Raw genomic sequence first — 13054 nt, 5'->3', positions numbered from 1 at the left:
GGCATGGGTTTGATCTCTGGTTAGGAAACAGATCCTGCATGCAGCATGGCAAGGCCAAAAAAACACGTCAGTTCAGAATATTTCCAAACAAAAACCTATTTAAATTTCAAATAGTTAATTTCTGTATTTTATTTACAATGTGCTATAGAAATACATCTTTTTTTTATGTATTTAAATACATCTAAGTCATGTCCAATTCTTTGTGACCCCATGGACTGCAGTCAGCCAGGCTTCCCTATCCTTCACTATCTCTCGAGTTTACTCAAACTCACATCCATTGAGTTGGTGAGGCTATCCAACCATCTCATCCTCTGTCACCCCCTTCTCCTGCCCTCAGTCTTTCCCAGCATCAGGAATTTTTCCAGTGAGTCAGCTCTTTACATCAGGTGGTCAAATATTGGAGCTTCACCGAAAGTCCTTCCAGTGAATTCAGGGCTGATTTCCTTTAGGATTGACTGATATAATCTCCTTGCATTCCAAGAGGCTCTCAAGTGTCTTCTCCAGCACCGTAATTTGAAAGCATCATTTCTTTGGCACTAAGCCTTTTTCATGGTCCAACTCTCACATCTGTACATGACAACTAGAAAAACTGTAGCTATGATTGTACAGACCTCTGGCAAGACCTATTAAACCCAAGAAGTGGAATTGAAGAGGACCTATATAGACCAAATAATGGCTGTCTATATCCACAGTTTCTTCATGTATGTGAATTCAACCAACAGTGAATCAGAAATATTCAGGGGTAGGGGGATTCCACAATTTCCAAAGAACAAAACTTGAATTGGCTTTGCAGTGGTTTACCTTGTATTTCCAACTATTTACATTGTATTAGACGTTATAATTTGAAGTACACAAGGGGGTGTGTGTAGGTTATCTACAAGTACTTTGTCATTTTATACAAGGTACTTGAAATCCGCTTATTTTGGTATGGGGGTGTGGTCCTGGGACCAGTCTTCTTGGGACACTGAGGGATGTCTTTGTAGGTATGAATATAAATACTAGGAAAGAAAGAGGCAGCATTTACCATTTGCAACAACTTCATGGTTGTTTTATCTAGGAAAATAGGAATGTATTGGGAATATGCTCAAACTTTTATTCGTGAATGCCTCAGTAATAAAATGGTGTACCTTATTTCATCATTGATTGGATACTGAGAAGTTTTCAAAATGAAATACAGCAGTGAAAATGAAAACTATAGCTGAATGCCACAACATGGAGAGATCTTAGAAATCTAATGTTATATGAAAAGGTCAATCCCATAAGGCTTTATCCATGTGGTACAATATTGTTTTTATGGAACATGTAATACCAGAAAAATTAAAATGTTGTTAGCATGAATAAATTTCAGATAAAACAGTTTTTAACAAAACTTAACATGTGTTTACCATATGACTCAGCAATTACACTTGTGGGCATTTATCCCAGAAAAATTAGAATTCACATTCATAGGAAACCTGTACATGAATTTTCATAATAGCCGAAAACTGGATATAAGCCATATATGTCCAGTTGATGAATAGTTTCGCTGTGGTACATCCATACCATGAAATACTACTCAACAGTTAAAAAAAAAAAAAAGATAAGATCTTGATTCCCTGACCAGGGATTGAACCCCAGCCCTGGTGAAAGCATCAGGGAAAGCACCAAGCCCTAACCACTGGACAGCTAAGGAATTCCCTCAAGAGAATTAGCTGAATGAAAAAGCCAGTCTCAAAAGATTGCATACTGTATAATTCCATTAATTTAACATTCTTAAAAAGACAAAATAATTTGAGTTGGAGAACATCAGTGATTGCCAGTGTGAAGGAGAGAGGAAGGGAAGTGACTGTGCCTATAAAAGGGCAGCATGAGGGAACTTTGTGTTCTGTGGTGTACTGGAGTCGTTCTGTACCAACACTGGTGGTGGTCGAGTGAATCTGATTAAATTGCATAGAGCTAAGCACACACGCGTGCACACACACACATGTACATGCAAAACTGATGACATCCAAATAAAGTCAGTAGATTGTAATTGCATTTTTTGGTTATGATATTGTATTATAGACCTGCAAAATGTTATCATAGAGAATAGTGGGTGAAGGATATAGGGAATCTCTTATTTCTTAAAACTGCATGTAAATCTACAATTATTTTAAGATAAAGTGGTTTGTTTGTTTTGTTTTTAAAAGGAAAAAAAAGCCCTAAACTGTAAGTTGTACCCTAAGAAAGAGATTTGGGAGACCATGGTCAATAGGCCATGATAGAGTTTGCCATTATCTTGAAATATGGGAATTGAACCCCTCTTAGAGGGCTCTTAACTCAGGCTTTGAAGCTTTTTTTTTTTTTTTTTTTTGAGCCAATACCCACCCTTAGTTAACATTGTATGTGAAATACCGTGTCTGTTTTTCTGGGGAGTTAGTCTGTAAGGGCTCATGACCCTAAATAAAATTAAAAATGTGTAGCTTTGTGTTCTTACTTTACAGAATAATTAATTTGAAAAATGAAAAGAATGGAGTGGCTTTATACAAAGTTAATAAACTTATTGGACTTGTGAATCCATAAGGATTTACCAACAGACAAGATACAGGGCAGAGAACTATAAACTTGGGAATGGTAAAGTTATATGAATTGTTAAGGGAAGTTGAGAGTGTTAATGGAATATTTCTTTAATTTGATATATGTTTATAGATGCCTGTTGTCTATTAGGCACTGTATTATAAATGGCAGTGATGAAGGGGTCCAGAAATGGTTGATAGCAGGGGCAGGAGTGCTGTTGTTAGATGTTTGAAGTGAATACATTGATATTCTGGAGAAGGGCGTGACACCTGACCTTTTGGAGCAGATACCTGTGAATCTTGCCCTTCTAGAAACACTATCTCTGGATGCCTTAGTCAGAAAATCATGACTGTCTTGCTCCTTATGTAGCATTTATTAAATGTTCAGTTAATGGATTGTACATGATAGTCATTTTTAGTTAAGCCAGGCCAGTTAATAAAATCTGTATATAATTTTTTCTAACTTCTCTAGTATTAATATTTTTCTGTTCATGAAATCTTTTTTCTGTTTAAAAAAAAAAAATCTTCCTTTTTAAAAGTAAGAAGCAAGACTGAGGTTTAACAACTTGCCCCAAGATCACACAGCAAGCATGTAGCAGAGTTGGGACTCACACCCAGTTCTGTTTAGCTTCAAAACTCAGGTTTTCCTCTCAGACATACATTTAAGAAGCACTTCTCATCCTTTGGCACTTACAATACGGTTGTGATAAGGCCTACCAAAAAAGGAAAGGTTAAGTTATAGTAGAAGAAATGCCACAACACTGATTGAATTTGCTAACTGACATACAGAATAACCTGGGTTTAAATACCTCCTCTGTCATTAATTTTGTGATGTTGGACAGGATTTCTGCACCTGTTAAGTGAGGATAATCCTCATTATAAAGACAAAGGGAAACCCAAAAGGGTAAGATAATGATTATTGTCAGCATCTGACTCTGAACCAAACAGGTCACCTCTCTGTGTTGTTTACAGGATACTTTTTCTTTCTTTGACTCTTGGGACATCCAAGGTCTCCAGAGACCCAAGAAAAGATCTTTTAAAGGAGTCAATTTCACAAAGATTGTCTAGAAGTACTTTTGCCTGCGGGTAAGGCATTTCTAGGAAGCGTCACCTTATTTTTTTTTTTTCCTTCCCTTTACAGCCTGCTTGTTAGCTCTCCACAAGAAGTGAGGCTAAGGAGAGAAATTGAAAAAGAAAAAGATCAGGCAGCTGAACATCTGAGGTGTCGATAGAGCCCTTTTGTTGCATTTAGGTGGATGACATTGTCTGGGGGTATAAGCTGAATTTCCCAAAACTTTACAAAAGTAGCTCTTTTTTCACTTAAAGTGTGCCCCTCTCTGCCTATTGAGAGGCAATAATAAAAGCATGAGGTTTGAAGTTAGAGAAAGCCTGGGTTTTAATCCTTATTTGGGTACTACTTCAACAGCTTTCTGACTTAGAGATTTAACTTCTCTGAGTTTGTTTCTTCAGTTGTAAAATAGGGATAGTACCAGCTGTTTCACCCAGTAATGTTTGAGTATAAATGGGGTCATATTTGTATAGAATTTGATGTATTGTAGGCACTGAATAGGCAGAAGGCAATGGCACCCCACTCCAGTACTCCTGCCTGGAAAATCCCATGGACGGAGGAGCCTGGAAGGCTGCGGTCCAAGGGATCGATGAGGGTCGGACACGACTGAGGGACTTCACTTTCACTTTTCACTTTCACGCATTGGATGAAGGAAATGGCAACCCACTCCAGTGTTCTTGCCTGGAGAATCCCAGGGACAAGGGAGCCTGGTGGGCTGCCATCTATGGGGTCGCACGGAGTTGGACACAACTGAAGTGACTTAGCAGCAGCAGCAGGCACTGAATAAAGGATTGGTCCTTCCCCTTCCAAAAGTGGAAGATGACTCTCTTTGAAGGCTCAAATTGCTTCTTTTGCTTTCTAGGCTAACCCTGTGATTGATTTATCATTTCAGTCCTGTTTTATTTAAATCATTGTTCTCTGAATTCTCTAAAAAATGCTTTAATATTATTTTTTAAATTGTAAGGTAAGTGGACAAGGGGATCCTAATTAAATCTACCTCATTCAAAACATAGCAGAAGGATCTGTGTTTTAAATTTTGCTTATTTATTATTATTTGTTTGTGCCAGGTCTTAGTTGGGGTGTGTGGGATCTAGTTGCCTGACCAGGGATCAAACCCCAGGCCCCCTGCATTGGGAGCAGAGAGTCTTATTTAAACACTGGACCACCGGGGAAGTCCCAGATCCATGTTTTAGAAAGGCCTTATATTCACAGGGCACATTTCATTGATATTAAACCTTTCTACTAGGTTCAACGTTTGCAGCCCTGCTTCCTATGGGAATACAGATTAACAGATTTCGAGTCTTAGCTTCTTGTTCTGACCAATTAAAGTTTCTGGAAAGTGGTAGAAAGTACAGCTGAAGGGCCTGACTAGATGGCAGCAGTTAGAGCACACAGAGACATGGGTGAGATGACGTATGTAACTTGTGCCACGTTTTTAGAAGCTCCTCAGTGGTGTATTCTGGTTTGAAATGTGGCATCTTTGTTCCTGTAGGACATTTGAAGATTTTAAGTACCCAGTTGACCAGCCCAGAAGCTCTAGAAGAGGTGTGTTCAGAGATGGTAGCTCAAAACCAGTGACTGCAAAGTTAATATTAGCAGTAAATGGGAAGGAGTGGAGGTCAGGATACACAGGCAGTGAAACAGTGAACAAATAGGGTGTTGAATGAAGCATTTAGTCTGTTGATTGTAAGGTTAAATTTGCTTTCTACTCCAAGCAATGAAAAATAGGAGTGCAAAGAGCATGGTCATTTACGGTTCTTTTAAGTGTATAACATCTCAGTTTAGGCTTTTTAATAAACAGAGAAGCCTTCAGTTTGGAATTCTGAACTCTGTGAGTCTCAGTAACTTTCCTACATCATAGCTAGATTTATTCTAAACAGTTATTTTTTAAAGTTTGTTAAAGGTTTAGATTTGCAGAATGTGTTTAAAGTATTATATCTTTATATACTAAGGTATATAAAGGTCCGCCACCCTCCTCTGTCCATGGAATTCTCTAGGCAAGAATACTGAAGTGGATTGCCATTTCCTTCTCCAAAGGATCTTCCCGACTCAGGGATCGAACCTGGGTTTCCCACATTTGAGGCGGATTCTTTACCATCTGAGCCACAGGGGAAGCCCATATATTGAACTAGTGGTTTTTGAAGTGTGAACCTTAGGGCAGCAATATCAGAATGACCTGGTCATGGTTTTAAATGCAGATTCCTAACACAATCCTAAATGCATTCCCAGACTGGGATTGGGTCCCAGCAGTCTAGTTGAACTAGCCATCAAGATGATTCTGCTGCATATTGAAGCTTGAGAACCCTTATCTTTAAATTACAGAAGATAGGGACTTCTCTGTTGGTCCAGTGGTTAAGACTCCATGTTGCCAGTGCAGAGAGCACAGATTTGACCCCTGCTTGGGGATCTAAGATCCCACATGCCCCTTGGCATGGCCAAAAAGTTTTTTTAAAATCTGGAAGATAGAAACACTGGAAATGTTGTATAAGGAGAACATTGTGTTAGTTAAAGTGTTCCACTGATTTTAGGGCGTATAAAATTTTTTTTTATTCTCAGTGGACCATAGTATAATATTTTAATTGCTGATATTCATTGCCTCCATACTCTGCCCCCATCTCTGTTAGTACTCCTTTTGTAGCTGTTAACTATTCTTCATCGCCAGCTTCGTATACTGGTACTTCTTGTATATAGACATAGTGGAGATTGGGACCATGTCTGACTGATTGTGTGGTTTCTCCTATACTTTAGAGGGCCAAGTGCCTGGCCCTTAGTAAGTTTTCCATGGTGCTTAGTGATCATACCTATACCTGTCCCTTCATGTGCCTCACCATAGGAAGCACTCAAACACTTGGAATCACTAAATGAATGAATGAATGAATGGAGTTCCCTAATGATAGGAATCTTTTGGGATACTAAGGTTCTAGCTGATAAAACTGTCTTAACCTGTGAATTGAAATTACCTTGGTGCATTTTTTCCTTTAGGACACTGAGTGAATTTGGGCTAGAGAGTGTTAAGTAGATATTAAAACACTTCCTAAGAAATGTGCTTTTAGAACTTCCCCGGTGGTCCAGTGGTGAAGACTCCGGACTTCTGCAGGGGGCAGAACTAAGATCCTGCATGGCCAAAAGGAAAAGCAGAAAGAAAGAAATGGGCTTTAATTAGCATATTTGCATATTTTACTTTATTTATTTGGCTGTGCCAGGTCTTAGTTGGGGCATACAGCATCTTTTTAATTGCTATATGCAGGATCTAGTCCCCTGACCAGGGATCACATTCAGGCCCCGCTACATTGGGAGAGAGGCGTCCCAGCCACTGGAACACGAAGGAAGTCCCTGCATGTTACTTTATTCTGTCTTTATAGCAACCTCTTGAAGTAGATAATACGTCCATTTTACAAATGAGGACATCAAAGTTCAGAACAGTTAAACTTTTCAGAGTTCACACAACGAGTGAGTGGCAGAGTAAAACCGAGGTCTTTCAAACTTTTAAGGACTACTCCTATCCAAAGCACTACTGTTAGAAAATTTTAATAGGACTCTCAGTTGTGTAGTTAAATTAACTTTGTCTCTTCATTAAGATACAACTTTGGGGACTTCCTTGGTGGTCTAGTGGTTAAGAATCCACCTGCCAATGCAGGGGACATGGGTTTGATCCCTCTAGGAAAATTCCACTTGCCTCAGGGCAACTAAGCCGGTGCACCACAACTACTGAGCCCGCTCGCCTTGGGGTTGTGCTCCACAGCAAGAGAAGCCACCACAGGGAGAAGCAGAAGCACTGCGACTGGAGAGTAGCCCCCGCTCACCACAGCTGGAGAAAGCCCAAGTGCAGCAGCAAAGATCCAGTGCAGCCAAAATGAATAAATAGAATAATAATAATAAAGATATGGCTTTGGACTTTTTCTTGATGGAGGTTTTAATTTTTTTCAGTTTAATTATCCCTCTTTGCTCATCTCACTCCTGTCTAAAGAACATTGGAATGTCTCTGTAGAGGTTTCAGCTGAAAGTAAAGAACAAACTGCCCTTACTAGAGGGAGGCTTTGAGACTTCCCTCAAAGTAGTAGTCCAGTGGGTAAGACTCCAGACTTCCAATGCAGGGGATGTGGGTTCAATCCCTGGTCAGGGAACTAAGATCCCACATGTGGCGAAGCAACTAAGCCTGCAAGCCAAAACTAGAGAGTCATGTGCAGCGAAGGATCCCACACGACTCAGAGATCATCCCACATGCCACAACTGAGAGCCAGCATAGCCAAGTAAATAAAAAGAGGCAGGCTTTCGGTTTCCTAGTCAACTTCATCTAGCTTTGGTGCTGTCTCTATTTGAAATTAAGGCACTATTCATCTGAACTGTTCATTAATATTTGGTCTCATTACACTATTCCCTCTTACTGCTTTAAGTAGACTTAGAATTTTGCCTTTATTTAAAAGAACAAAGCTAAATTAAATTTCTGTTTGTCCTATTCAGAAATTGAGAAGATTCAGAAAGGGGATTCAAAAAAGGACGATGAGGAGAATTACTTGGATTTATTTTCTCACAAGAACATGAAGCTGAAGGAGAGGGTTCTGATACCTGTCAAGCAGTATCCCAAGGTAAGGGAAAGAGTGCCTCATTTCTTTGAGTTGTCTTCGTAGTATGAGAGTATGTAGTATGTGGTGTGTCTTGTAGCACCGGCTGTAACAAAAGATTTACAGAGATTGTGGGCTTGGTGAAGGTTCTGTCCCATGCTTGTAGTGACCGTATCCAGCAGGCGAGACACACAGGCCTACAACCAAGAGCATAGCTACAGCCAGGAAGGAAATGCGACCATCTTTTTATTATCAAAAAAGGAATTTCCTTCTCAAGTGTTTGTTTAGCTTCAAGTTTAAAGGAAAAAAATTGAACCCTAATTGTTCTTTGTCAAAAGATTGAGCTGAAGTTTAAATAAAGGAAATACAACACAAATCCTTGTGACACAAAAATAAGTTAATTTTATTTCTTACTCAAAGTTTTTTTGCTCTTGTTTGTTTTTGGTTTGGGCTATACTGCTTGTAGTATCTTAGTTCCCTGACCAGGAATGGAACCTGTGACCCTTGCAGTGGAAGCACACAGTTTTAACCAGTGAACCTCAAGGGAATTCCCAAAGTTTCACTTTTAAATAAATGGTTTCTACTCCTCCTCCTTTTTTTTTTTAAAACAACTAGTTTTAATCAGTCAGACCAGTACTACCAAAGGGTACCATATGTCTGTTCTGTTCTAAAGTAACTGCCTTAAAAATGTTTATGTATGTTAAATTACAAAGAGTTGTGGTGTGATAATTTGGAAAGAGCACCACACTACATCAGGAAATTCAAGTTCTAGACTTGCCACTTTGCAGTTTTGTGCCATGCTATGCTCAGTTGCTCAGTCATGTCCAACTCATTGTGACCCCAGTGACTGTAGCCTGCCAGGCTCCTCTGTCCCTGGGATTTTCCAGGCAAGAATACAGGAACAGGTTGCCGTTTCCTCCTCCAGGGGATCTTCGCAACCTAGAGATCGAACCCGCATCTCCTGCATTGGCAGATGGATTCTTTACCACTGAGCCACCCAGGAAGCCTCTTTCCAGTTGTATAACCTTTGGCTAATCAATTTTATCAGTACCACTTCAGTATATCCTTTAGTAAAATGGGAGTGGTTAGTACTCTACTTCCTTTACAGGATTATTGAAGATAAATAATACATGTAGAAATATTTTATAGGAACATACACATTTAGAAATCTGTCTTTATTTTCTATCAGTTCAATTTTGTGGGAAAGATCCTTGGACCACAAGGAAATACAATCAAAAGACTGCAAGAAGAGACTGGTGCAAAGATTTCTGTGTTGGGAAAGGGCTCAATGAGAGACAAAGCCAAGGTAAGCTCACATTAATGAGACAAGAAGACACCCTAATGCCTTCCAGTAGCCTAGAGTCCAGTATGGATACCTTATGGAAGCTAGTTCTTACATGTGTACTGAAAATGATTCCCTTAAATTCGCATTGGATGTGAGAGATTATAGACCAGTTAATTTACTTTGGCAACCCCAGAAGAACCTTGGTATGCCCCGGTAATTGTTTTTTTTTTCTGACTTCACTGTGTAGTAATAGAAATAGCAGTAGCAGCTTTGGCCTTAGTAAGCTTATCTAGGAAAACTTGGAAGGGGAAGCTGAATGTACTGAAACTTACCCAGACTAAAGACACTAAAATGTGAACAGCATTCTGTTTCCAGTTAGTGTGGAAAGTGTGAGCAGTAGTGTTGTGAGTGCAGGTGAGTTTGAGGATTAGTTGGCTGGTTTGTTTTATAGCCAGCTGGAATGTGAGGCATGCTAAAGGAAGATGTTACAGAAGGAACCATGAGAAATCCTGACAGTAGGATCCAGAGCTTACTTTTCCCCAAGCCATAGCCCCGTATTCTTTATACTCTTAAGTGTGGAGAAACTTCCCACCAAAACAAAATAGTCTTAGCTTTCTAGATTCAGCTTTTTAGATGGGATATAACCTGCTCCAGCCTAAAAACTTACTCTTTCAGGCCTCCTTGTATGCAGCCTAATTGATGAACGTTTTCTCAGACCCTCTTCTTTTTCCTCCAACATTTCTCACTGGATGAATACAGTTAGGGCTGAAGTATAATACTCTGTTTAATGAGGTGTACATGAGATTTTCTTCTCTCTGTTATGACTTTTTTCCTTCTCTATACAAGCATATCCGAAGAGCTGGTGATTAACAGCTCTACCTGGGGTTTATTAAAAGCAAATGCTTGGCAATTAATGAATGAGTGGATGGATGCTTGGCAAACAGCTGTTATCTGAATGGAGACTGGAATTACGTTTGTTTCTTCTGTGCCTTCTAATACGAGCTCCAGTGAACACACCAGCAATTCAGAACAACAGTTAGCTTTTAGCAGCAGACCAATCGTAGGTTTAGCAGACTGTGTAAATTACGATACTCCAGAGTTTCTTTTACTTTTTTCTTATACTTTACTGGGTTTTTTTAGGTGTTGGAGTCATTTCTCACTGTCCCTTTGGCCTAATGGTAAAGGTGTCATTTTCTCCGTAGTCCAAGTGATAATGGTGTTTTTGTGCATTTTTCCACAGGAGGAAGAGTTGCGCAAAGGTGGAGACCCCAAATATGCCCACTTGAATATGGATCTGCATGTCTTCATTGAAGTCTTTGGACCCCCATGTGAAGCTTATGCTCTTATGGCCCATGCTATGGAGGAAGTCAAGAAGTTTCTAGTACCAGTAAGGAAATCCATATCCTGTATCATTTGAGCAAGAGAATACTGGGATCTTGTGCTTATTGCTAAGGCAGGGGTTCTTAACCAGGGTCTCTGCATAACCTGAAATTGCAACTTCTGCAATTTATGTTCATTTTTCTGAGGTAGTCCATTACTTGTACCTACTTCTCAAACCACTGTGCCCCGAGGCCACTCTACCACTCCTGGTCTAATGTGATTTTAGTTGTATGCCAGTATCTTTTGTCAATATCTTGGATCCACAGTGTGTCTTGGCATTCTAACATTTGGTTAAAAAGATTTAACAAGGTCTTCAATAAATTATTTTGGTGCTAGTATGGGACCAGGAGGTTATGATAGGAAAATGGTGAAGGCAGTTGTAACCCCCTGTGCTTAAGGGGTTATAGTGTAGACTCCTGAGAGTCTAGATGATGGTAACAGCATCATCTAGTCTGATGATGTGTTATCTGGCCTCCAGTGTAAATGGGTTAAATTCTGACCTGAGTGCATTCAAGAATCTATCCTGGAGGAGTTTACTCAAGTAGAGTTGATTTGAAGGAGGCATGATGGTTGTAGGCGTAACTGTTGATGACATTAAACAGATTGGTGTATAGCTTCTTTCAGAATGTAGTTAAGGCCTTGGAAGAGTTGGAACAGACCAGGTTACCTGTCTTCCTTATTACCACCTGATCAGAGGTTATTCATTCTTTGAATAAGTAGGAAATGATGACTTTTTGCCTTTTGACAAGACCTGGTAGTTTTCAGAGTTAACATACTGCTTACTGTTCAATATTTAACAACCAAAGAAGACTCTGGAACCTTAGGAAGCATTTAGAGTACTATTCAACTAGAATTGAGTACGCATCATAGTTTTCATCAACTGAGAAGAGATGATACATAGTTCTTGGTTTTCTTATACATGTAAAATGAGGGAGTTGGAACTGTCAGAGGATATGAGAATGGGCAGAGCAAAAATTTTTAGGCAGTGTGTCTCTGTAATGCTGAGCTCCAAGGATTCCAGCACTGTCTCAAATATCTATTCTGCTCTGCTTCTAAGTATGTCATCATTAGAATGTTCAACTTGAAACAGCATATTTAAAATATCCTAGAAAAAACTCAGAGCTGGTAAATTTTCCCTTGAGGGGCTTCTTTACTCTTTGAGGTGTGTATTGAAGCATCCTGAGCCATCCGTTTTCTGAAGAACTGCAGAGGAATGCCCATCTTCTCTTTATCATTAATCTCAGCATATAAAAGAGCTACATCTTCAAGACTTCCATGTAAGTGAGTCTTCAAAAAAGAAGCCTACCAAGAAGATCTGGGTTTCCTCAGTGTTGCTATGGCAGCTAGAGAAATCTGAGCAAATGGCCCATCATTGGTCACTTGACTCTCTAATGTTTGAGTCTCAAACAGTTGAAATGTGTAAGGTAGGAAGAGGTGAAGAGTCAGGGCGTGGAGGTGGAGGGAGCATCTCTGTGGCGACCAGAATCTTTTAGAAGCTGTATGCACCTGGGATATATAAAAATGCACTAAGTGTTGAGACTGAATGCTCTCATCGGGAAATACGTGAAAAGATTTACAAATGGCATTTGACTCGGTTCCTCCTCCTTGTGAAGAAAACAAATGAGCCTGTTTTTGCATCCATGACCAGAGTCCTCCGTTTTTCCCTTAGAAACTGGTACAGCAGGAAGAGCACTGGACTGGGGGCTTTATCTGAATCATCTTGGACAAGTTATTATATCACTTTTTGAGCCTCAGTTTCCTTGTTCATCCCAAACATTTGTTGAGTATCTAGTAGGTGCTGAATACTATGCTTGGGTCTGAAGTTACAGAAATGGTTCTTGAAGAGCTTATAACCTAGTGAGAAAGACAGACAGACATTTTTAAATGATGTGGTAAGTGCTTAGAGAAGATTACATTGTGCCATGGGAAAAGAGGAGAGAGTGAGGAGTTGGCATCAAGAGAAAGTTTTTCAAAAGAGGTAAGGTAATACTTTTGATTAAATCTTGTAAGAATTAGAGTCCTTCAGGTGGACAGAAAAAGGCAACAATATACTGATTAATTGATACATTAATGATTCAAAGCCTAGATTTTGGAGATAAGTAATTCTGAATTAACATATAGAATCTGCCACTCACTAGCTCTATGTCCTTATATTGGTTGCTTTATGCTTTCTGAATCTGTTTTCCCAAATGGGAAGATCTGCCTACTTCAGGATTATTTTGAA

General features: G+C 39.5%; 1 protein-coding gene across 2 annotated transcripts in view; it reads left to right on the top strand.

Moving 5' to 3' along the window:
* The window catches only part of KHDRBS1 (KH RNA binding domain containing, signal transduction associated 1), a 33860-nt gene that overhangs the window by 4780 nt on the left and 16026 nt on the right, over positions 1-13054 (top strand). For both annotated transcript variants that reach the window (XR_003506741.1, XM_027517507.1), the window contains exons 2-4: positions 8065-8189; positions 9355-9471; positions 10691-10837. Coding sequence is in view for 1 of the 2 variants with exons in the window: in XM_027517507.1 (XP_027373308.1) it covers positions 8065-8189; positions 9355-9471; positions 10691-10837 (389 nt within the window). In the remaining variant the exon portion in view is untranslated. The remainder of the gene's footprint in view (positions 1-8064; positions 8190-9354; positions 9472-10690; positions 10838-13054) is intronic.

Source organism: Bos indicus x Bos taurus, chromosome 2, assembly GCF_003369695.1.
Source record: "Bos indicus x Bos taurus breed Angus x Brahman F1 hybrid chromosome 2, Bos_hybrid_MaternalHap_v2.0, whole genome shotgun sequence".
Taxonomy (NCBI): Eukaryota; Metazoa; Chordata; class Mammalia; order Artiodactyla; family Bovidae; genus Bos; species Bos indicus x Bos taurus.
Note: the sequence above shows the minus strand (reverse complement) of the source record. Positions and strands in the feature narration are given on the sequence as shown.